The following is a 25,396-nucleotide window of genomic DNA, read 5'->3' as shown; positions in this document are numbered from 1 at the left end:
TTTGCCTCACTGAGTCTTATTTCCCCAACCAGTGAGAGTCAGCTCCTGGAGGAGAGACACCCTTCATCTGTTTAACCCTAGGACCAGGCAGTCTCATGCTTTCAGCTCAACTCAGCAGAGATCTGGCCAAGGGCTGGCTGCGGTCATGGCCAAGCGGGTCTGTGGCAGGTCCCCGGAGGGGCTGGCCTGCCATCAGAGGCAGCTTTACTAAAATGACCTGGAGGAGGGATGGCCGAGAAGGACATGAGACGTGGGATGATGAGAGGCAAGATGACTCTGGCAGGATGGAGAGTTAAGGAGGTAAAAGGTAACAAGGGTAAATGCAAAGTGTGTAGCTTGGGTTGCACTCAGCCACAGCCTGTACTCAGTGGCTGGGCAGCAGTTCAGCTGGAGAAGACCTGTGGCTTTTTAGCCAAGCAGGGGTCAAGAGGGGGATGGTGGACGGAGGAGGGTTTTGCCTCTCTAGAGCAGTGGTTCTTAACCACAGGTGATACCTCCACCCCCCAAATGTGTGAGAGTCCTTTAGCAACGCCTGGGGGTCACTAGGAGAACTGAGTGGGCAGGGACCAAGACTTGACATGCCCTGCAGACCCCTGCACCATAAAAAACTACTCTGGTCCAAATGCCAACAGTACCCCGTCCTCAGAAACACCTACAGAAGGGGGCTGTTCTAACCATCAGAGCTGTCAGAGTCCTGACTGAGGGTGTAACGAGGCAGTGACCCTGAGAAAGGTCTGACCGAGGCAGGAACCAGCCACATGTTGGGGGCCATCCTGCTCGGGCAGGTGCTGGACCGAAGAACTCTAAGTTCCCTTCTGGCTCCAAGAATCAACTGCCTCTAATTCGATTTACAAAGTGTGGCCAGTACCAGACTTCCCGGCAGTGCCTCGATGGTGGGACCCAGGTGTCCTGCAGCGTGCTCTGGGCACAGGGAGAGGAGACAGCATGACAGGCCCTGTTGTTCCAGGGTCAGCCCGAAGAGCGCTCGGAGAGAACATCCCCAGCTCAGCGAGGGACGTGGAGATAATGAACTGGGGCACTTGCTGGTCCTGACCACGTGCTCCTTCTGAGGCTGGTGAAGGGCAGGCTGGACAGTTGCTCAGTGCCTGATGGTCTCTGGCAAGCCCAGTCCCACCTGTGATGCTGGGTTTCTGGTGGCCCTGCCTAGTGCTGATGGCCCAGCCACACTCAGCTCCTGTCTGGAAGGCCTGTCTGTGACCACCAGCCTGGTGACCTTCCTGAGCCCCTTCCAGCCCTGCCTGAGACCCTAATTAGGAAAGAGGGAAGGCTCCGGGTTCAGGAAGGCTAACTTTCTGCCAAAAGTCTAGAACCTGAAGAAGAGACAGCCCTCCACCAAAGGGACAAAGCAGTCAGGCTGGGTAAGCCCAGAGCTTTCAACCTCTGTTTTGATAGGGGAGAAACAGCGCTCACCCACGAAGATTTAAAACATGACAATTGCATTTTAGAAAACGTACTATCCTCCCGGCTGTTCAGGGGCACCCACCCCAGTTCTCCCACCTGAGGGGCATTTCCAGGGAGACCTGGGGGGCCTGAAGGGGGGGTGTCCAGCATCCACCCAAGCAGGCCCCGGACCCACCCCTGGTGGTGCATGCCCACTCACCTGTGCGACAGAGTGGGTTTCATGGAGCTCATGGAGTTGAGGGGAGGCTGCATGGGGAGTTTCCCAGGGGGGTCGCTCTGGCGGCTCTTCTGATGTCGGAGCAGCAGCAGGCGGCCGAGCTCCTCGCACCAGGAGGACAGCAGGGCTGCAAGGAAGGACAGGATGGTCAGCAGGCTCCTCGACCACCTCACTCTGTGCCCGGCCCACCTCACCCACCCAGACTGGGTGCTCCTGACGCTGGCTTCGCCTCCACCTTGGTGTGACACCAGGAGAGTCACTAAGCCTCCTCAGGAGGCCTCAGTGTTCTCACCTGTTTAGTGGGGCTAACACACCTAGAGGAAGGAGGACTGAAAAGCTGCTGTTACTGTAGGAGTGGATCAGAGGAGGGCTGATCGCAACGGCAAAGAGGAGAGAGTCAAGACGACAGAGCAGACAGCAGAGGAGGTGCCAAAAGGAGACCCGAGAAGGGGAGAGGGGCCAAGCACAGACCTGTGCCCTGGGCCCAGGTCAGGAACTGCTGGCCACCCCCGGACGTCTCAGTGAAGCACACCCGCCTCGGACTCTGGACAATGGGCTCAACATGGCTTCCTCCCCATGGGTGGGACCCCAAATCACAAGGTTTAAACAAAATCCGGATCCTTCCTGGAACCTGTTGATGTTCCCAGGAGTGCCTGCAGGGTTCTCCCTGACACTCCTTCCCCAAAAGTGCCCTGCTCGCTGAGCACGTGTGCATCCACCTTCTGGTCAGAACTGCGACTGGTCCCTGCACTGCTGGGCACAGATGCTTGAAAGGACAAAGGATTTCCAGGGCAGAGAGTGGCCCAGGGGTGGGGCAGGGGCTGAGCTAGCGTCTGCCAGTGGCACCAAAGGCAGGAGCACAGGAGAACCCTCCATATCTAGGCTTAAGGAGGCCTCGGAAACCAGAAGAAAAGTAACCGGAATGAACTGGGTGCTGGGGGACTTTCTTTCATCCTGAACTGTGCCGGCGCGGCCACCAGAGGCCAAAAGCACCCTCAAGGTCAGTGTTTCTGGCCAGTCCTTCCAAAGCGCATAAAGGAGCTGAGGTTTGGGGAAGAAGTCAGGAGTCAGGAAGGCTGGGTTGTCACCACCTCGCTGTGTGACCCTAAGGAGCTCACAGACCCTCTCTTAGCCTAAGTTTGCTGGCAGGGAAAGAGGAGTAATGACCCCTACCCTGCCTTTCCTCCAGGGCCGTGGTCAGGGGCAGGAGGGGAAACTGCGGAGACCGTGGAAGCAAAAAGGGTTGATCACAGCCCAGCCAATGCCTCACTCCTGCCACGAGTAATCAGCCAGACTGATCTGATAGTTCTGGAAGGCGCTGACCTGGTCAGGCAACCAGGAGCCTTTTGAACCAGGACTGCTCAGCCACTTGGCTGGATGCAGAGCCCACTTGCTTGTTTCCAGGGTCTCCCATCTGGACGCCGTACAACATGCTTCTGTGTCCTTTTCTCGAATCCACCCCATGTGATGCAGGATATGAGCTCTCATCCCCATCTACAGATGAGCGGACTGCTTCACTGCTCAGGCAGGTGAAGTCTCTCGTTCACAGTAACCACAGTCAGAGAGAGGCAGACACACAGATGGTGCCCCGGCTGCACATCCTGGCAGAGAAGCCCAAGGCTGAACCAGAATGTGGGGGAGGAGATGAAACTCTTCAAAAGGCTAAAACCAAGAGGCCATGGTCTCTAGCCCCTCTGATTCAATGAGAAACGCTCCGGGCCTCATCTGAATCACACCCCTTACCTCGTTCAGCAGGCACTGGGGGAAGACGCACAGACACACAAGGCCCCGGGGTGGCAGCACAGGGCTGCCACTTCAAACCGCTCAGACCCTGGATAGGCTGCCCCACCAGCCCAAGGCCCCGAGAGGCAGGGCGGGGGACCCTCTGAGACCCTGCCAGGCTCTGCCTGTGCCCGTGGCCCAGGCAATCTCTGTCAGGAGTGCAGAGTGAGTGGGGCCCAGTATCTTTAGGAGCAGCAGGTTCTTTCCTGCCCCTCACTTGGTGGGCAGGGGCTAGGAGGCAGATTTTAGGACCAGCAGGAGAACCCCGCCCATCGAGTCCTGCTGAGCTGAGAGCTGGCTGGGAGGGAGGTGCCCATGTTCCCAGGGGTCTGCTGGGGACCAAAGGACGAAAGAAGGGCAGTGGTTTTTGTGAGAATGGGGTGGGGTGGTGAAGGGTCCCGCCGGGGTCACCAGGTGTGCAAAACTGCTCAACCAAAGAGGAAAGCGAGGCTGAGATACAGCCTGTGCCCTTCCCAACAGGGCACCTGTTTCTCCCTCCAGGAGGGGGTGCCAGTGGGCGAGCTGCGTCTTAAAAGCTGTGTCCTGCCCCTCTCTGTGGGCCTCACCATACCACCACCTGCACAGGGAGGAGGGTGCCAGAGAGGAGAGGCACCACCCCCCCGGCGTGTGTCTATCCAGAAACCGTGGCAAAATGCCCCTGAAGCGGGTGCCCAGCACACATCTGCCTCAGCTGGAGGGAGAAGCAGCCTATTCAGCGAGGCTGGAACAAACAGAAATGAATTTCCAGATTGCTCCATTCTTCTCCCAGGCCCCTAGTTACCGCTTCTTGTGCGGGGGGGCACCGGGCATCTGGAAACTCATTTGCACGCCAAGCACGAGGCCCGGCGGATCACAGCGATGAAGGGATCGCTCGGCTGCCAGCACAAAGGATGGCCGCAGATGGTGCCGCCTGCTGCCCGCCCTGCCCACGGCCACCCCTCCCAGCCCGCGCTCCTCCTGGGGGCCAACACGCCATGGGAGGGGATGGGGCACAGCGGGGGCATTCAGAGCTTTCCTCCTGTGTCACAAGCCACCCGCCTACTTGGTCAAGGACGGCCCTTGTCTTCCTATTGCTAGTGGAGTGGTTTTCTGTAGAGAGAATAAAGGGAGGCTGGTGGTGTAGAGGGGCCTGGCTGGGGAGGGTCTGGGATGCTGTGAGCAGATGTGCTGTGGGTCTGAGGCAGCCATGACACAACCCAGATGCCAGGACAGCCACATTCCTACAACCAAGAGGGAAAGGACAGGGAGCGAGGGAGATACCACCTATCACCCCCTTGGCCCGAGTGGCCAGCTGGCACAGAGGCCACGTGGGCAGACGCATGGCGGACGGACGCAGGGCAGGCTCTCATCACAGTGCAAACCAACACAAGCTGTTCCAAGGCAAACATCGGTTAAAGATACCACATGGGGATTTGCAGCCAAAAAATCAGAGACCCAGTAGAACTGACAGACAGAGGCAGGTAGAGGATTATGCAAGGACAGAAAGACAGCCTGGCGGGGTAGGTGTCTGGGTGTGCATCTGCTCTGTCTGTACACGGCTGAGCCAAGCATGCCTCTCTGATGAGGCGGCACCAGTGTCTACACCACCCCAGGAGAGGGGAGGAGAGGGGACTGTGGGACAGTGGCGAGCAGGCTGTGGGACATGGGGGACTAAGTGCCCTGGCTCTGGAGTTCCACGGACTGAGCTTGAATTGTGCCCTGACACTCTTTAGCTGGGAGATTTCACACAGGCTGCTTCACTACTTGGAGCTCAGTCTCCCCATCTGTGAAATGGGCTTAACAGGAGCTTGCCTGCCTCAGAGAGTGGACATGAGCTGTAAATTGGTGCTGTCAGTCAACCGCATGGGCATCCAAGCAGAAGCCAAAAGGGAGGGAGGGTGGGCAGAGGCCCAAAGGACCCTATAACTCACAGCAGCCCCAGAAAAGTAACCCCTCCATCGTACACCCACCTCTGCATTCACAAAGCACCCGAAGAGCTGGTGAGGCACGGACTCCACAACCCATCCCAGCTCAGTCTCTACGACTCATGTGACACCTTGAGCAAGTCACCTAAATTCCTGTGCCTCAGTTTCCTCACCTCTAAACTGGGGTGGTGGTAATTCTACTCCCCACGTCACAGAGCAGCTGTAAGGATGTGCTGCTTTACCACCACTTAGCACAGGAACAGCATCAGGCACGGAGTAGGCGCTCTACGCATGTCTGCTACTGATACAATGACGATTAGTATTTTTGACCTTGGTTGGGAGATAAGTGACCAACAGGATGGGCTTTGGTGTCTCTGCCCACTTCTGACCACACAGCAGCAGCCCTGAGGGGTCAGTGGAAGGGAGAGGGGATTCCAGCCAAGGAGAAGACACGAGAGCTTGACCTCTCATGCTCCCACTACCTGCACTTGTCTTTGCAGTTTATCCAGGAAGCCGCAAGGGACACTAGGGTTCCATGGACTTTAGCAACTAAGTCATCTGCCAGCAGCACGTGTCTTACAGTCGATGCCATACCATGGTGTGACTGGTGGTATGTTTTTCTTTCCTAGTAGTACATAAAATAGTGGTGTGTGTGACAAAGCGGGGGCACCTCCTATTAACGGGATCCAGTAGACATATCTAGGGGCCCCTGCACCAGAGGGTGTTATGGTAAGGCGGCACGGACTTCTCTGGAAGAGAAATGGAAATGAGCACAGGGGTCTGAGAATCAGGAGGGGCACAGGACGCAGGTCTGAGGGAGGGCACCAGGGGGGAGCCACGTGCCTGACATTTGCTCCCCAAGATCTCCCTGGCTTCTGCCCCTACAGCTGGCAGCCACCACAGTGTCCTTTAGGGACAAGTAAAAGAAAACCAGACGTAGAAATGCAGGAAGGTCTGGAGTAGAGCCCTGGGGCATCTTAGTCCTGGCTTGTCCCAGATGTGCCCTCCCTGAAGACAGGCCCTGCATTTGCCTCTACCTGCAGCTCCTGGCAGAAGGGATACTCAGGCTGGGCTCATCAGATGAACTAGTATGGGGCTGCTCGTCTTACTTGAGAGAGGCGGCAGAGGGAAGAGGCTGCACGGCTGCCTCTGGGAATTGCCTGGGCTCCAGGGAGGGAGGGTGGAGCTGCATCCTCCAAACCAGCAGAGTAATTGGCAGACAATGAGCCACTTGTGGGTGGAGGGGTGGCAGAGGCTGAAGTCTGGGAGTCGGAGCATCGAAGGGGCAGACAAGCTCGCCTGGGCATATGCAAAAAACTGCCCTTTGCCAGGCAGGACTTGGGCTTAAGAAGGAGCCAGAAACCAGAGGCAGCCATGTGGCCACACACACACACACACACAAAAAAGCAGCATTTGTTTCCTACGGAGGTGAGCATATGGATATTCAGACAGTGAGAGGCCTGGATACTCACTCCCGGTAAGGTCTGGGAATTGGGAAGGGATGGGAGCACAGGGGTGCAGGGAGGATGAAAGGCAGTCTGGGGAAGAGGGTGCAGAGACCTGGGAGTAAGGGCCAGGCAGGAGAATTACCAAATGTGCTGCAGCCCGGGGAAGCTACACGCAAAATGAAACAAAGGCGTATTAAGTATCAAAGGGCATCTTAGCAGCTAAAAGGCTGCTGGAGAACAGAGGAACTCTGAGTGTGGGAGTGTGTGTGGGTGAGAGAGTGTGTGTGTGAAGAGGGAGGGAGGGAGAAAGGGACCCTGAGACCCAGGGATGGGGCAGGACTCAGGGGTGCTCAGGAGGTCTGCCTGCCAGGCGGCGGGCCCTCAAACCATGCTTCTGGGGGAGATGGCGGAAAGGAAGTCAGAGTGAGGCAGAAAGAGCCCCTGGGAACATGCAAACGGGGCTCACCGGTCAATGAAATATACTGATGACACATTTTCAAATGCTTTCATACCATCAGCTTACTCTATCCACACAAGACCCTCTGAAGTGGCAGCAGAAGCTTGGTGGTCCCCTTCCCCAGCAGGGAAGCCTGGTACGGGCCTTGTCTGGTGAGTCAAGGTAGAAGAACCAGTCCTCCACGCTGGGCTCCTCCCCCTTTCCCCTCCTTTCCTCCCTGGCACATCTGAGTTCCTGTTCCCATATCCACGCGAATCCCCAGGACCACCTCAAGCCACCTCCAGAAGATGGGCACTGCCCCCCGCCCCACCCATGGGTCACTGCAGCCTGATTATCTTTGCAGTCAGTCCCCTCTGCTTTTTGCCTGCTCCTATCACCTTCTGCAGCTTTGTCCTTTCTCTCCTGAATTATGACAAGCACGTCCTATCATTTATCTCGTCTCCAATCCCGCCTCCTGCCAACCCGCCCTCTATAAGAGGGCCAGAGGAATTTTTCCACAAGTGTATTCTGTTCACCTCTTTCCAATGTGTGTCCCCAGAGGCTGCACAGGGCCTGGGAGACGGTAGATGCTCAAAGAATGCTGAAATGAGTGAGAGATGGGCTACCCCGGGGCATGTTGGGGGTTCTACAGAGAGAGCATGAACCCCGAGGGCCACGATGGGATTCGAGGGGTTCATTTCTGCAACCCTGGCACCCAGCACAGGCTATGCAGCCAACACACAACTGACAGATGGAACTGCAGCTACATAACCCAATGTGCGGAAGACAGGAGAGATGGACAGACACTGGGCACGCTGCATCTGAGACCCAGTTGATCAGGGTAATACCCTGGGCACCCTGTGGCTTTTAAACCTGCCAGCAGCTCCCCACTCCTCAGGGGTGGGGACCCGGCCCCAAGACCATCAGCCCTGAATGGAATCCTATCACCATGTGCCCAGGTTGGGGCTGTCATCAAATAAAATCTACAACCAAGTCAAGTGACACCTGTTTTGTGACATGCACACCCATCAGTGGGCCACTCACTCCAAACTGGGGAATGAAAGGTAAGCAGTTTACAGAAACAACATCCATTCATATAACTTGGAAGGCCAGCTGCAGCCCTGGCTTTTCTCAACTCATGGGTTGACACTGGTGTTCCTATTTTTTTTTTTTTTAAATTTTATTTATTTATTTATTTATTTATTTATTTTTCCTGTGTTGGGTCTTCGCTTCTGTGCGAGGGCTTTCTCTAGTTGTGGCAAGTGGGGGCCACTCTTCATCGCGATGCGCGGGCCCCTCACTATCGCGGCCTCTCTTGTTGCGGAGCACGGGCTCCAGACGCGCAGGCTCAGTAGTTGTGGCTCACGGGCCCAGTTGCTCCGCGGCATGTGGGATCCTCCCAGACCAAGGCTCGAACCCGTGTCCCCCGCATTGGCAGGCAGACTCTCAACCACTGTGCCACCAGGGAAGCCCCTGGTGTCCCTATTGATGCATCAATCACACCGATGACCCCAGAGCACCTCACCCAGGGCTCCCTGGAGACGCTGCTGTTGCTCCTCCTCCTGCCTCTAGGGCCCAGGCCACATCCTCCTATCCTCTGACCTTCCTCTTTCATCTCCTAAAACACGGGGTCCTGCCTGGGACCACTGCCCAAGGAAGCTTGTGGCGGAGGTGGGGGAGGTCAGAAACAGTGAAGACTCCTGCCTGTGCCTGCAGACCAGGGTTCTTCTCTACAGATCTCGCAGAGAAAAGGAGGAATGGTGAGGGCCTAAAAGGGGAGGGGGAAGGGGGTTGCTGAGATGACACAGGCCTGGGCTGGTCTCTCCATCTCATATGTAAAGTGGGGAGTCAGTAAGAGGAACCTCTCCTCACAGGCCTGGCGTGAAGAGCCCTAAGATGAAGGAAGGGCCTGAGCTTTAAACCACATGTGAGAGATGGCAAGTCTTGTGCCAGAGTCTCAACTGGAAACTCAGAAGCTGTGAAATGTTGACTACCTTCTGCTTCTAGAAGGCAGAGTGGCCAAGAGCACAGACTCCAGCCAGGCTGCCTGGGTTCAAGTCCACTAAGCTCAGCCACTTAGCAGCTGTGTGACCTTGGGTAAGTTAGTTAACCTCTCTGTGCTCTGGTCTTCCCTTTGGTAAAATGGGGATAATAAATATTACGTACCTCCTAAGCCATCATGAGGATTAAACAAGCTAATGCACGTAAAATGCTAGTATGATGCCGAGCACACAGGAAGGACTATAAGAATAAACTGTTGTTTCTGTTATTAGGAGGTTTCTCTGTCTCCCCGTCTACATACTGTTGCTCAAATAAAATACAATTTCTTTCACCCATGTCCAAGAGGATCACAAAAAACCGCTTATACGCCTTGGGCCCAGGCTTACACCACCTCCTTCACACCGGATGCTCTCTGGGTGGGCAGTGTTGCTTCCAAGCACCCAGTGGTGCCCATACTCAATGTTTTCTTCTGCCAGACACTCTGGATTGGGCAGACCCGGGACCCCACGAGACTGAGCCCCAGTAGCTGCTCACTCTGACTCAGCTCTGAGGCCACGCAGTGCAGGCGGCCAGTCTGGGCAGACTCTTGCCTCTGGAGTGCCTGGGCAGCGGGAAGACCTTCGGCCCCTCCTCAGTCCCCATGCACCTGTGTGTCCAGCAGGAGGCGGGACAGGAGCCAAGGTCAGCATTCCTGCTGTGATCCATGACCCCTGAGAACAGAGCTGTCCACGGAACTGTTATCTGCCCATACTCCTCTGTGCCCACCAGCGCTGAGTGCCCCAGAAACAGAGAAGCCCCAGAAACAGAGAAAGGGACCCCTCCCTGCCGGTTCTCTTGGACCATCTCCTCCAAGGAAATGGCACAGGATGCACGTGACCACAAAGGGTCAGGGCCAGGGGCAGCGATTCAGAGCCCTTGGGCCAGGGGCAGTGGCTGTTCGGCCTCAGGAGATCAGGCATCTGTTCTACGTGGCCACTGACCCAGCGGGCAGCCTGGGGCTAAGTATGTATCTGCGAAATGGGGTGACAGCACCCCACTATGGACGGGAGGACCTAACGGGATCGTGGGGGGCACACGGACAGGCTTTTCGTTTTCCCAACCATCTGGTGCTCTCTGCCTCACCGCAGCCTCACAACCGCCAGCGAGGAGCTGGCCGAGGATGAGGCTGTCCCTGTGTTTACGAAGCAGAAATGGAGGCCCAAGAGGAGGTGATTCAACCACAGTCACATCGCAGGACAGCAGCCCCACTGCTGGTCTGGGATGGTTTCCGTTTCATCCCCAGTCAGGATGTCACCTATCTGAGAGCAGACGCATCCCCGGGAGATGGCTGCGCGCCTCCTACCGACCTCCTACTCCCATGAATCGGCACCACCCCAGTACATTGTCCCTGTGTGACCTCAGGTAACTTCCTTCCCTCTCTGGACCCTATGTAAAAGAGGGGTGAGGGCTTCCCTGGTGGCGCTGGGAGTGGTTGGGAGTCCGCCTGCAGATGCAGGGGACGCGGGTTCGTGCCCCGGTCTGGGAGGATCCCACATGCCGCGGAGCGGCTGGGCCCGTGAGCCATGGCCGCTGAGCCTGCGCGTCCGGAGCCTGTACTCCGCGACGGGAGAGGCCACAACAGTGAGAGGCCCGCGTAACGCAAAAAAAAAAAAAAAAAAAAAAAAAAAAAAAAAAAGAGGGGTGAGCGCTTGTGCTTTCTCAAGTCTGTTGCCCCATGACTCGGCCCTGGCCTCACAGCGAGCTCATGTCTCTCGAGGCTGAAGCCAGCCTCAACCCCTTCTCAATCCTGCAGGTGCCGTGGGTGGGATGAGCTGCTCATCCTAGACCCTCCCCCTCCCCACCAGCGTGGGCTATAGACAGAACGAATTCCAGAGGTCTCACCTTGCCCAAGTACCCCATTTACTAAGGCTTTGAGCCCAGAGCAGCAAGTGGATCTGCTGAGGTCCAAGAGCCGGTATGTGCAAGATGCAGGTGTGACAGGGCCCAGTAGGTGGGCAGATGGGTAGGAAGGACTCTGCAGCCTCAGCAGCTTGGGCAGCTGAGGGGTTAGAACTTCCCCCTGGTTATGGGAAATGTCATTCCCTGGGGGGTTGTAGGCTGGACTTTGGTGGCCCTGACAGCTGACCCCTGGAACATAAAACCAAAGATGTTTTCCTTGGGGGAAAATCTTGCTCTCCTGCAAAACAGCTGTATCATTGCTCCAGCACCGGCAGAAGCAGAAGCAGCAGCACGCTGTCCTGAGTTTAAGCTCCCTCTGGCATTTCTAGATCGTTCCCACACTTTGCTGCCTGCTCTGACACCTCCCATCACCGTGGATAAGAAAGTCAAAACAAGGAAGGATCGACTGCTGGCCCTTTGGCTGAGTGACCCTGTTCCTCTCCATCTCTGCTTGCCCCCCTCATCCACACACAAGCCCCACGGGGAGGGTGACCACCAGATGAGTGGTGCCTGGTCCCAGGATTCACAGGGAGGCCCACGGCCTGTCCCGCCCAGCCCTACCTGCTTCTCTGTGCTGGGCAGATCCTGCCATCTGCGGTCCTATGGTCTAGGCCGGCAGGAGAGGACCTCTGGGCTGCTCCCTCCCTCTGGCATGCTCCACCAGTGTTCCCACACCTCTCCCCCAGGGCTGGTGGGGTTGGCGGGAGCTGGGCGTCTCTCCAAGCTTGTGAACTCACCCTAGGAAGTGAACTCTGGGGGATCTCAGAGCTGCTGCTGGCTGGGCTGATCCCCAAACCAGTCTGGCCGTCCCTCAATCCTGCAGAGCAGGATGCTCGACCCAAGAGATGTCAGACGGGTTGAGCCTGTCCGTGGACTTTAGGAAAATCCCAGCCTGGAAAATTCCTTGTCCACCTCACACCACCCTCTGGGCCTTCCTGGCTAACTCGGATTCAACTGAAAAGTCACCCGAAACAAGCTCAAGGGGGTGTTTTCATCAGAAAAAGAATGCCCCTTTCTTCTTGGGGGTGCCCCTCAGACCTGCCAGCCTGAGGGATGGGCCTGGATAGGGGCACTAGCCAAAGCATTGCTGTCTGAAGAGACCAGCTGGCAGGTAGCTGCCACTGCGTACTGCACCCCCGTGGGGGGCCAGCTCACACACCCCTTGCCCCCTGGACTCTCATAAGCCACCTGGTGGTGGGTGGGGAAGTCACAACACCCATCTTAGAGATAAGGGGCGAGCACAGAGAAGCTAGGTAACCTGGCTCAGGACACACCTGAGTTTGTGGCAGGCCAGGACCAAGGCAGGATCTTCCCATCTTACTTGGGACATTTGCTGGTGGTGGGGTGAGCGTGGGGCTCTAGACCGTCTCAGTTGGAAATTATGCAGCATTAATAGCAAAGCAAGCATGCTGGGGAGGGGAGAGGCCCCAAGCCATGCCCACAACAGATAGAGGCCAGGAGGCCTCCCTGCACTTGCACCCCATATGCCGGAAGAACACAGGTTCCAACAGGACAGACATCTTTGGCTACCCAAGGATGGACGAGAATATCCATGGGGGCAGTGCGTGCCTAGAGCCAATAGTCTCCTCACCTCCATCTTGCTCCAAGGCAGCATCTGAGCAGGACAGAGGAGACCCAGAGGCCCAGGCTGGCGAGGATGGTCTCCCCAGGCCACTGGCCCTGGCGTGACACTCCCAGTGCGTCTGCAAGACAAGACGGGAGCCACACCGCCTGCCTGCCTGCCTGCCTGCAGAGCTCACGCCCCGCGTTCCAGCAGGCCACCTGGGCAGCCTGTTCTCTTCTCCATGGCCAGTTTCTCCCGGGGGGTTAAATACTACTGCCTGTTGCTCCCTCTCAGGGAGCCCGAGGGGTAAGGAGGGATTACGGGAATCAATTTCTTCCCTGGGTACTTCACTTTTCTGAGGCTTCCCAGTTGGGTACTCACAGTTTGGCTGTGTCCTCCCGTTCCCAGTGTAAGAAGGAGTGGTCGGTGTGAGGCCAGGCCCTTCCCAGGGTCAAGCAGATCCCCGAGACCAAACACACAGCCATACACCTTTGTGGAGGGCCAGAGGGCTGTGAATCTGAGAGCTGAGAGGCCTTGCTGAGCACTCCCTCCATCTGCTCCAGCCCCCATGTTCAATCTCAGGACCTTGGCTCTTCCCGCGGGAGCCAGGAGCCAGTGACAAACCCCAGGACCCTCAAATGGCAGTTTCCTTGCACCCAGCCTGGGCTCATAAAGCCAGGGTCAGAGCCTTAGCTGACTGATCCCAGGGCAGCTTTCTTTCTATAAAGGAACCACCTGGAAAACTTACCAGCCCTTAAGAGTGGCTAAGGGGATGTGTGCTGTGGTGACGGGGGCAGGAGAGAGATTTGGGCCAAGCAGCACTTTGCTGGTGATCCTTGACTATTGCAAATTGGGTTCAGGGCACTCACTGTTCTTGGAGAAAGAGCAGATTCAGGAGAAACCTGCTGACCAGACCCCCAGCTCTCCTGCCTCTAACCATTTGGACCCCAACCCTCCCACTCCTTCCCGGCTTCCCCTGGCTGAGTGACCTGGTAACCTCCAAGAATCTCAGGTTCCCGGCACAAGAAATGCAGTCAGTGATTCCTGCCCCTGACTCTGGGCTTGTGAGGGTGAGGCCTGAGCACTGGGCAGGTGGCTTAGAGGCGGAGGCAAAGCTCCGCTCCACCTACAGTCACTCTGGAAATCAGCTCAGGGGCACATGACCTGGCCCCACGGGCAGCATTTGGTGGCAGATTCAGATGCTGCTTCCTGACCCCACATTGTGGGAGGTGACAACCTTCCGGTGGGTTCCCTATCCAGAACTGTGTTGCAGGGTTTTCTCTCTTATCCGCTTATCTAGCAAGAGCAGCCGAGGGCTTCCCTGGTGGCGCAGTGGTTGAGAGTCCGCCTGCCGATGCAGGGGACGTGGGTTCGTGCCCTGGTCTGGGAAGATCCCACATGCCGCGGAGCGGCTGGGCCCGTGAACCATGGCTGCTGAGCCTGTGCTCCGCAACTGGAGAGGCCACAACAGTGAGAGGCCCACGTACTGCAAAAAAAAAAAAAAAAAAAGAGCAGCCGAGAGCTGCGCATTTCAGGTGTCTATGTCTTGGCTTCCTAATTGGTCACTCCACTCCTTTTCTGAGAACCCCTGAGTATGGATGTTTGACAGAGCCCTGGAAACCACCCGTGTCTGGCTGGCACGACCCCTCCAGGTGCCCCGCAGGGGTTGGCAGTGGATGACCCAGCTGCCCAAAGCACCAAACTGGCCTCCATCTGTCCCACTGGGCTCTCCTCCTAAACTGCAGGGGTCCCTGATGTATTTTGGAGACTATCTGCAATGCTTTTAGCAGGCTGTCTACTCGTTTTAGTTACGTATAGGTAGACACCATTCGAAGAAAACCTGACATAGAGACTGAATTCAAAGAACACTCAGAGGGGAGGGGGCAGGAATCGAGAGAGTTTTCTCTTTGCAGAAGCTCCTTTATGTGATGAAATGATTCTCTGTGAGGTTTCTTTAAATATCCAGCTGCCTTGTTGCAATGGAAATAAGAATTGTTTATAAGAATTCCATGTACATCTACTGCTTCCTGGCTGCACCTGTTACTCAGAGTGTAACACAGCTGGGTGATGTCTGGGTGACTGTGGCCTGGACAGCGAGGCCCCGGGGCAGGCCAGAAGTACTCGGGTTTCTAGGCCAGGGGTTCTCGATCTTGTCTGTGCATCAGAAGCAACTGGGAAGGCTTGTTCAAATCCAGAGTGCTGGATCTCACTCCCGGTGGAGTTTTTGATTCAGTGGGTCTGGGGTGGAGCTTAAGAATTTGCATTTCTAACCAGTTCCCAGGTGATGATGCTGCTGCTGCTGGGCCGGGGAACCCCACTTTGAGAACCACTGCTCTAGACTGAGGGGTGAGCTCAGTTGCCATTTTCTGCATGAACAGAGTGGGAGGGCACATTTCCTCCCTCTCCCCTTCATGCAAGCTCTCCGGCCAGGAGGGCTGTGGGCCTGGCAGATGGCCTCTGACCCCGCTGCTGATTTCCCCTGATCTTTGTGTTCAAGGCTCTGGAGGTTTGACTCTCTTCCCGCCGTTGGTCCACAAGAAGGAACACTGGGCAGGGAGTCAGAAGTGGGCGAGCCTGGGTTTAATCTGCTGTGTGAACTGTGTGGTCCTGGGCAACACCCTGGTAGGTGTGTGCACCTCAGTTTCTTCACCCACACGGCAACCTATCTCACCCAGCTGTTCTAAAGGTGGAACGGGGGCAACCTTGACAGTGGCTCCTGCAGACCAAGAGCTTGATTCAGGCCAGGTGCTGTTCTGGGCACTTTGCATATGCCGTCTCATTCAGGCTGACACTCTAAGAAGTAACTACTATTGCCCCTGCATAACCGTCTCCGCTCTACTACTCCCTAGTGCATTAGCTGTGTGGCCCTGAACCCTCTCTGCCTTGGGGTCTGCCTCACAGTGGCCCTACGGACTGAGCTGGCTCCTGCAGGGCTCAGCACCACTGCGGCTCTCAGGAAGCAGCCCCAGGGCAGCTCCAAGTAGGCAGGCGGGGGCAGACAGCAGCCTGGGCCATCTGCAGTTCAGGCCGGCTCCGGCTCCATGTTTCTCTCCCAGAGCAGCTGGGGGAGGGAGCCGTCATTTGTTTAGGCCTCTGCAGTGTTTAATCACCACTCAGCTCTCCCTCCCTCCCTCCCCCAGCGCCTGCTCTCTCCCTGCAAGAAACAGCTCTCTGCCTTCTGCCTCTGAGGGAAGCCATGAAAAAATTAACACAGCGCCCAGAGAGGAGGAGACACTGGGGCAGGGAGGGTGTCAGAGCCAGATGACCAGCTGGTGAAGACCAGCTGGTCCCAGCTGAGCAGACACCAGTTGGGCAGGCTGGATCCTGAGGGGGCTGTGAAGGGCCAGCAGGCCACAGGGTCTTGGATGGCCATCAGCCTGGGGGTCCAGAGCAAATCCATCTGCCTCTGAGGCAGCTGGAATGCAAAGCCTGGGCCTTCCTGGGGTCCCAAGCCGTTGGAGAACTTGAGGACAGGGATAGATTCTCTGCCTCTGCCCTGCAGAGGGCCAGGTCATCCAAGGACATGCCCTCGGGAAGGTCAACTCCAGGCGGGCAGAAACTCAACACACTCTTTTTCTCTGTTCATTTTCCTGACAATCCTGTGATGTCAGTATCACTACCCCCATTTTCCAGGAGGAAACGGGTGCTCAGAGAGGTTAAGGAACCCGCACAACGACAACCAGCCAAAACAATCAACAGAGTGGGATCTACTGATTTTTAATTAATAAAATGACTTTTTATTTACCTAAGTAATACACGAATAGTCTCCTCAGAAAGCTAACATTTCAGACAGAGGCCAGAAGAGGGATCAGGACCCACATTTGCTGGCCTCCAAAGCCATAGTTTTGCTATTACATCTGATGGTTCGGCCTCACTGTTACATTTCCCCACCCTGCCTGCTTTACTTTTCAGTGGTAATTTTTGAAGAAGTAATGTGTGTATGTGATTAAAAATATACAAAAGTAGAAAAAAAGGTATGTCCTGAAAAAGGCAGCCTCCCCTCCCCAGTCTCGTATCTTAGTTCCTCCAACCAGGGGAGTCATGCTAGTGGCTTTGGTTTTCCTTCCAGAGTTATTTCACCATTTACATGTATCAGAGTCTTTGCAACATCTGTCTGGAAGTTTCTTGCCCTGGATATCCACGTGGTTCAGCCCTCACTGGCTTACTCAGTGAGGGCTCCCCTGACCTTTCCACTTTGTAGATGGCAGTACCATCCCCGCCACCTGACTCCCTCTATTACCCTCCTCTGCTCAACCCATCTCTATGGCACTTACTACCTTCTACTTTTTATCTCATTTCTCATCTGATGCCCCACTGTGTGGTCCTGGGCAAAGAGCAAAAGCTCTTTCCAGTGCAGGGGTTTCCGTGTACTGCAATCACTGCCACATCCCCGGTGCCTAGGACAATATCTGACACACAAGTGACACTCAACATTACCAGAAGCCCTGGGCATGGCTTGGATGGGCAGACCCCACCCTGACACAAAGGGTGGCATGTTATACATGCTGGGCTCAGCCTCCTTTTTAACAGCACAAGTTTAAGCTCAAACTGATTGTCATTCCTAGGAGACAGAACTGTGCCTTTTCTACCTCTTGTTTCTCCGGAGGACCCAGCCTGATCTGGGGCACACAGCAGAAGCTCAGAGCTCACAATGAGCAGACCAGAAACTTGATCCCTACCTCACACCACAGACCAAAAAAAAAAAAAAAAAAAAAAAGCAAAATAATACATTGTCTGGAAGATGATATAGGTGAATACCTCCATGACCTTGGGATTGGGGAATATTCTCAAAGAGGACACAACAACCACTAACCATAAGGGGAAAGTTGAGAATTTTCCAACATAAAAGGGAACAACTTCTGGTATACCCCTTGAAGAGAGTGAAAAGGCTAGCTAGCACAGGGGAGGGAGGGGAGAGTCTGTACGAGACAGAAGGCACATAGTGCATGGTGAGGCCCAAGTTCAGGGGCTCTGGGGAGTCAGGCTCCCCTAGACTGTCTGCAGCCACCCAGGAAGGCTTCTCAGAAGAGGCGGAAGGTGACTCCATCTCACTCCTCCCCCAGCTCCGGCCTCTTCCTCCTCCTCCATGAAAAACCAGAGATTTAAGACAGACACAAGAGCCCCCCTTCCTTGCCCCACTCAGAGATAACCAGGCAAGAAAAAACAAATGAGAGCTCCCAGGAGCCAGGCAGGGCCTTGAGAAGCTGGGTTTGACAGGGCAACAGCATTTAGCAAAGCTCACATCATCTATCACTGAGGCCCGGTCATTTAGATACTAGGCATTTGATTAAACTAATATGGGTGCTGGGGCGAGGCATGGCTGGGCGCTTCCTACCCTCGCCTACAAATGAGACTGTCACACACAATCCGATTACCTTGACTGCCACATTTATCTCGGGAGAGGGGCCATCCATCACTCCTCAGCAGTTGACTCTGCGCATCCTCCTGCAGGAGGGGAATGAAGTGTGCCCCCAAGTTTCAGCAGGCAGTGTCTGTTCGGTCATTGATTCCAATGCCCCCTTGGCAAACACCGCCCCAAATGCTTGCCCTGGGGTAGGTCTTAGGCTGGGCACTGGGATGCAGAGCAAACACAGTCCTTGCCCTTGAGAGTCCCACGGAGGGTGTGTGGGGAGGTATGAGATCTGGCAACAAAGGAGAGCTCAGTGTGTCCTACAGCTGAGGGGCCCAGGCTTGCACCCCAGCTCCCACTCCTCCAGCTGGGACCCTGAGTGTGACGTGTCACTGATCTAGTCCTCAACTTCACACCCGTGAGAGGGGATGATAACACAGGGCAGCCTGTCCAACAGCACTCCTGCAGTGATGGAAATGTTCTATCTTTGCGCTGCCCAAAACAGGGGCCACGGGCCACGCCTGGCTACTGAGCACTTGAAACGTGGCTGCTGTACTAAGGAGCTGAGTTTTACGTCGTATTTAACGTTACTTCATTAAATCTAAGTGTGACCGCCCACACGGGGCTCTGGCTCCCATGTATGACATTGCAGATACAGTGGTGGCTGTCTTTTCAGGGTTGTGGTGAAGGATCAAACCAGGCAGGCTTAAACTGCCCAGCGCAAAGCTCTGCACATGACGAATGCTCACTGAAGGGTGGGCCCCCTCCTTCTCAGAGGGAGGGCTGGATTTTAAGGCCAAGGATAACAGCAGCCGTTATCTGATAACATGCACACCTCTACTGTCCAGTCGTCCAGCAGGGTGGGCAGAGTCCCGTTTTAAAGAAAAAGAAGCAGAACTCAGAGGTAAGAACGGCACAAAGCATGACGCGGCAGACACAGAACTTGAGTCCAGGTCTTTGTGGCTTTGAACTCCCCTTCTTTCCACTGGACACCTGGCTACCCAGGAGACGTGCAACAGGAGCAAAGGCTCAGGGACGGGGCATGTGAGGGCAGGTCGGCTGGGCAGGCGGAGACCACCACGGTGTGTGGATGCCATGTTGACCAGCTTCTTCTCTGGACTGGTTTCCGCTCAATGTCAGCGCGGAAGAGGTGGGTGCCAGGCACACAGGGGCAACTCAGAGTCGCCCCAGCCCCTGCCCAACTCACCCCAGCCCCTCAGGCCAAGCCCAGGGCAGCACTGAGGTCCCTCCCAGCGCAGGACAGAGCTGGGGCAGCCGACAGAACTTTGGGTTCTAAATATACCAACTCTAGATGGGGCCCCGTCCCGAGACTTTGGCAGGGAGCAACCAGACAGGGAGCCTCGGTGATACCTGGACCAGTGAGAGAGCCCGGGGAACCCCGGCTGCCTTCTGCTTTACAGGATGCCAGGTAGCACAGGCTGGAAGGCTAGCAGACATGCCTCAAACTAGCTTCCATACCAGGAACCTGAGCTCTGAGTGAGTCGAGTTCTCTCAATGGGGGCCTGACCATCCCTTGCAGGGCTGTAGTGGGGATGAGAGGCATTAATGAATGTGTGAGCAGAACTCGGCACCCCCAAGTGTCACTCACTGGGACCTGTTCAAATCACTGGTATTGTCCGAGCTCTCAGAGCAGGTCAGAGACCAGGTGAGACCCACCCCACCACAGCCAGCCTGCATCATGTAGGTCTGAGAATGCTGGAGAGATGGCGTCTAGAAACAAGCACTCCAGTAAGGGCCTGAGACCTCACCCCTCACTGGTGGGCTGTGTGACCTGGCTCCAGCTGCATCATGCCTCCATCAAAAACGAGAATAAAATCACCAGCACGCGCTAATCCTTCTGCGAGGATCAGATGGAACATGCAGAAGCACTTCTAACCTGGATTTGCACAAATCTGATAGAATCTAAGTGTACCAGTGGGCAGGCTTTCCCGGTAACTTCAGAGCAGCCTGACCCTGGAGAGAAATCACCTCCCAAGCAAAGACAAGCCCCCTGCAGAAACAGCTGGCGCTCAGGAGTCCAGTCTCCAGACATTCAAGAGACGGCCTGCTGGCAGAGGACTTCTCATAAAACCAGAGGCTGGAAAGGGGAGGGCCCAGGTCAGCGGAGGCCTGCTTTGTGAGCCCCTCCTGGAACTTGCTGCAGGGGTAGCTGGCAGACTCCCAGGAATGGGCTGCCCTGGCTCATGAGGCCAGGCACAGGGGCTTCCAGCTGGCCTGGGCGGCTGCGGAGGATACGGGGGACACGCTGCAGCTGTAGGAGGGAGTAGGCCGCCCTCAGAAAGCAGGAGGCTCCTAGCAGGAGACCACCACTAGGCTGGGAGATGGGGAGGCAAGGCCGCAGGGTGGGAGCCAGGCCAGGAGAAGAGCCTAGCAGGATGAAGTGACCTGGAAGAGGCAGAGATGAGATGGCGCTGGGGAGAGGGGAAATCAGGGGAGCTGAGGAGGCCTCCCCGGAATATCCAGTCCCCCCAGACTCACCCGTCTCCACTCTCCCAGTCAAAGGTATACTTAGCCACTCGCACATTAGTATAAATGAGTTTATAACAAACAGTGCCAAGATGGGCAAGGAGCAATAACTGAAGCTAAAAGAATGAGGTAGGGGGGCTTCCCTGGTGGCGCAGAGGTTGAGAGTCCGCCTGCCGATGCAGGGGACGCGGGTTCGTGCTCCGGTCCGGGGAAGATCCCACACGCCGCGGAGCGGCTGGGCCCGTGAGCCAGGGCCGCTGAGCCTGCACGTCCAGAGCCTGTGCTCCACAACGGGAGAGGCCACAACAGTGAGAGGCCCGCGTACCGCAAAAGAAAAAAAAAGAATGAGGTGGGGGAAGGTGGTGGGCAGCTCGCCCTCGCAGGTCACCTCCACAAAGGCAAGGAAGACAGCAGTGGGGACCCTCTGCTGCCAGGACCACCAGCATTCCCCCTCCCCCTCCCCAAAATGCCAACACTCTTTTGTTGCCACTTAAACCAATTTGGGGGTAATTCTGCAGGCAATTGTCTTCCTATTTACAGTGCGGCTCAGTGATTGCATGGAGGCTGATGGTTCAGGCTGTAATTGTATGGTAATCACTTCTGTTTATGATCGATGTGGAAATCACTATTGTTTTGCAGCAGGCTTGTTAAATCAAAAAAGTGCAGGGGTGGGGAGGGAGGGTTTATTTCTGTGAGTTGGAGCCCCGGGAAAATGAAATTAAGCAGAGCAACCCAACGTTGGGGGAGGTGGCTCTGATGGCAAAGGCACCCTCACCAGCTCGGATCTGAGAGAGACAGGCAGGGACGCAGAGACAGTGAGAGAGAGATGCAAGGTGCAGGCGGAGAGGCACAAAGGAGTAGAGACACAGGGAGGCGGGCAGGGATATGCCTAGGGAATGGCCAGGCTCAAGACAGAGACGGTCAGATGTTCAGATACACACAGAGGGGCCAGACAGACCCTACAGCTCATACATGGAAAGATGCCAAGAGAGAGAGGAGGACCCCCTTAGACACACACGCATTTTACCAGACCTGCTCTCACCTATCCCTAGGCAGGTGGGGACAACCCAGGTGCCAGGTAGCAGGCCAGGCACTACCTGCCCCATCTGGGATCCGCCTGTGTGCTCCTCCCCCTGCCCCAAGGCCGCCTACCTGCCCCCTGAAAACAGGGTGGCAGATGGCACCGGGGGGGCTCAGGTGGCACAAGCAGGGTAGTGTTGCGAGCCGTGTGCTGTGGAGAAGGGGGGTGGGGGCGGGAGGGGGGAGCCGCCCACCTGACGGGCAGAAACCAGAACCTCCCGGAGGCTGCAGGGAACAGGCCTGAGCTGGGCGAGGGGCAGCGCCTCCCAGGGCAGCCACGGGCACTCCATGGCACCCCAGGGCCGAGCCAGCCCAGGCTGGAGGCCAAGGCCTCACAGGGAGCGAGCAGGCACCAGCTGTGTGTGCAGCTCCAGCTAACCCCTAGGCTGCAGGCATATGTTTATTTTCTACTACACGCTCTTCCTCCCCAGCAAAAGAGATCAGGCAACATATTGAAAATCACGACTACAGCCAAAAATACTAAGTGTTCGGTTTCTAAAGCCTCCAGGCTCGATGCCCCTTTCCTCTACCTGTCTGAACCGCCCTCTGTATTTCACGGTTCAGCCTCCCCTCTCCAGGGAGGCCTTTCCTGGGCCCCCCCAGCTGGACCCTCTTCTCCTGGGCCCCCCCAGCTGGACCCTCTTCTCCTGGGCCCCATGGTACTGAGTGTCACACTGACTGTGATGCAGGACCGTGGTGGCCCACAGACCGGGCTCTCTAATCAGCTAGGTCAATCAACAGTGAACGGGTGACAGGCAGGCTGGGCCCTATCACAGGTGACCTCCCAGTGACTACAGCAAGAACAGCACTCGGCAGCCTTCCCACCAGCATCAGTGTGGGCATGAAGGCCACCCAGACCCGATGAGATGGCTTCCCTCAAACCCAGGGTGCCTCGACTCTGCTGTTGCTCCCTGCATGCTGTCCTCAAAGGCAGCCAGGGCCCCGGAATGGAGGGCAGTAAGCCTGGCCCTCCTTGAATGGAGGAGAGGACCGTCCCCCATCCCTTGAAGGACCTCCTGGGCCTGGGTTCAGGCCCAGCCCTCAAACAGGCTACCCCCAGCCGGGCTGGGCCCTGAACTGGGGCGCCCTGGCTGCCTAATTAGGGGCTCAGCAGGGCATGCCAGGCAGCCTCTGGAAAACCTTAGAAGTGGAACAATCACCCCTAATTGGGCTTCCAGGATTCAGCTTAAGAAAACAGACTGCTTCTCCCCTGGGGACTTTGCTTCTGAAGTATATACAAACAAGTGATAGTTGTTCAACATTAAAAATGAAGTTGGCTAAAATGAGAATTTAAGCTACAATGAAGTTGTCTAAATGGAGAGGGACCTCGGAGGGCCAGGAGTTTGTGTGTGCACGTGTGCAGGCCTGCACGTCCACACAGGGCATGTTAGGTGATAAGCAGGTGGATCGCCTTTTAGGGTCACAGTATCACCTCAGGAGCCCCTCACCAAGCCCCGGATCCTATGGTTTGGACCCCACACTGCCTCAGGCACTGCCAGGGAAATGGAGAGGAGGGTCTCTGGCGGGCACCAAAGACTCACACTCTGAAGGTGGAAGGCCAGGGCTGGAGCCTCAAGGCCACCCTGACAACCCACCCGCCCTCAGCCCCCCTGTCTGCCCAATGTTGGCAGCGACTGTATCCCCCCCACCCCCCGGGAAGAGATGGTACCACACAGGTGGAAGCACTTTTCTGGACCCCGAAGCGCTCTAGAAACATCAGGTAAGTTTTACTCCCTGCTCCCACTTGTGACCTCAGAGCCAACATCTGACCTCTATTTACTTAGTACCCTGAAGTCAGGACCCTGGGTGGGGAGTGTAAGGTAAGGCCACCTGGCCGGGGTGTTCTCCCTCCCCACATAACCGCCCAAAGAGGCAGAGTGCTCCAGGTGAGTTCACAGAGCTGGTGACAGGAAGCTGAAGCTCAGGGGGACGGCACCAGGCCAACCGAGGGAGGTGCTCCCTGCCCAGGCGCTGTGCCTGGGAGATGGGACTGTGAGGGTTCAGAGACCCAGCCTGGACTTTAGACCCCACGCCAAGGAAGACAGGAATCAACCACCCCATTTTTTCAGATGGGGAAAGTGGGGGCCCTGAGAGGCGAGTGACTTCCCGGCAGTCTCCCGACTCTCCAGTGCTTTGATACACTGACCATCTGAAAGTCTCTCTCTGCAGTAACCTCTGAGAATATTCACAGAATTCTTCTGCCATCCCTGAGACAGGCAGAAAGGAAGCTGTGGATAGCCTGGGCTGATTTCACCAGGAAGCCACGAAATGCCCTTTCCTGAAGGTCTGGGAGGGTCCAGAGTCATCTTCCCAAGGATGGGAAGGGCCTTCTGGGGTCAACTCCAGCGAGCCTTCCCAGACCCCTCCCCCAGTCCCTGGAGTGGTACAGTGAGAAAGGCTGCTGGGCCAGATGCCCTTGGTCATGTCTGAGGAGGCAGAACATCCTAGAGCCCTGGAGATGCTCCCCCTCTCAGAGCTCCATGTCCGCCCTCTGGTTTGAGTGGGCTAAGGGCGTGCCTGCTCGGGAGAAGGGGCAGGACAGGGCCAGGCGCAGTGACTGCCTTTGTCCTGGGCCCCCAGGCCAGTAGGAGGACCATCCCTCCTACCCCAGCATGATAACACTAACATTTATGAAACACATCCCTTGTGCCAGGCACACGGACTCGGTGGGTCCTCACAGCCATCTCAAGGTCACTGCTGTTACCATCCCTGTTTCTGCAGAGGCTGAGGCATCTCAGAGCTTCAGTAACTTGCCCGAGGTCACACAACTGCTAAGTGGAGGGGCTGCCCAGCATGGTAGGGAGGGATGATGCGGGCGCCTGAACGCCCCAGAGGGATCAAGACGTGTTCATTCTTACACACATATGCCATCTGGCTCCCAAGGTGCCCCTCCCACGTTACAGACACTCCCAACAACCCCCGTGTTCATGAATCTACACAAACCCACAAGAACACTGTCATATGCACTCATCCAACAATCGTTCAACTTGTCTCGTCCCGTGCGTGTCCACACGAACACACGCGTGTCCAACCACAAGAATACACGATGTACGTACGCAGAGGCAAAACCCACGTAACATTTTCCAATGTTCCATCTTATGCTTTTCTGCAACATACCCCGCCGGCCCGCCGCCCTGCGACAGGCGCACTACCACTCCACGTATGGCCCTGCACAGCCGGGTGTCTTCCAGCGTTGCCATATTCATTTGGGGACTTTCAGCTCCCAGAGGGCAGGGACCCTGTCTCTCTTCACATGCCCCACAGTGCTCCACCCAGAGCCAGCTCTCCATTTGTTCACTCATTCATTCAAAACATATTAGTGTGTACTTTTGTCCATTTGGATGCGGAACATACAAACGTGAAGGAGCTATAGCCATGAGCTTGAAGAAATAAAACATTCCCGTGCAAACCGAGGGCTATAACTATGGCACAGTGAACCCAGGGAGGGCAAAGGCGCGTGTATGAGTGAGCGGACACGCGTGGAGGGCGTGCGTGCAGTGCCTCGGCAGGACACCTGCTCCAGGATTCCTGTTGCTGCAACAGGCCTGTGAAAGAAGGGGACCCCCATTTTACAGAAGAGGCAACTCAAGTGGCAGAGTGGAATCACAAGCTCCAGATCACCTGGGTGGGGTGCCAGCAGGCTTCAGGTAACAGGTGTTTAAGACCAGGGAGGCATCCAGGGTACCCAGCCTCTGGGTGGCCACGCCCATCCAGAGGCTAGGGTCTGTCTGGGCCAGAGCCCTCACCACAGGGAGCACCGCACACTC

At 56.3% G+C, this 25,396-nt stretch overlaps 1 protein-coding gene across 3 annotated transcripts in view; it reads right to left on the bottom strand.

The window, feature by feature from the left end:
- ZMIZ1 (zinc finger MIZ-type containing 1) overlaps positions 1 to 25,396 on the bottom strand; it is a 234,348-nt gene that overhangs the window by 34,109 nt on the left and 174,843 nt on the right. For all 3 annotated transcript variants that reach the window (XM_082629392.1, XM_082629394.1, XM_082629393.1), the window contains exon 8: positions 1,622 to 1,766. In XM_082629392.1, coding sequence (XP_082485518.1) covers positions 1,622 to 1,766 — 145 coding nt within the window. The remainder of the gene's footprint in view (positions 1 to 1,621; positions 1,767 to 25,396) is intronic.

This window comes from Mesoplodon mirus (genome assembly GCF_964341445.2).
Source record: "Mesoplodon mirus genome assembly, chromosome: 2".
In the NCBI taxonomy this organism is placed as follows: Eukaryota; Metazoa; Chordata; class Mammalia; order Artiodactyla; family Ziphiidae; genus Mesoplodon; species Mesoplodon mirus.
Note: the sequence above shows the minus strand (reverse complement) of the source record. Positions and strands in the feature narration are given on the sequence as shown.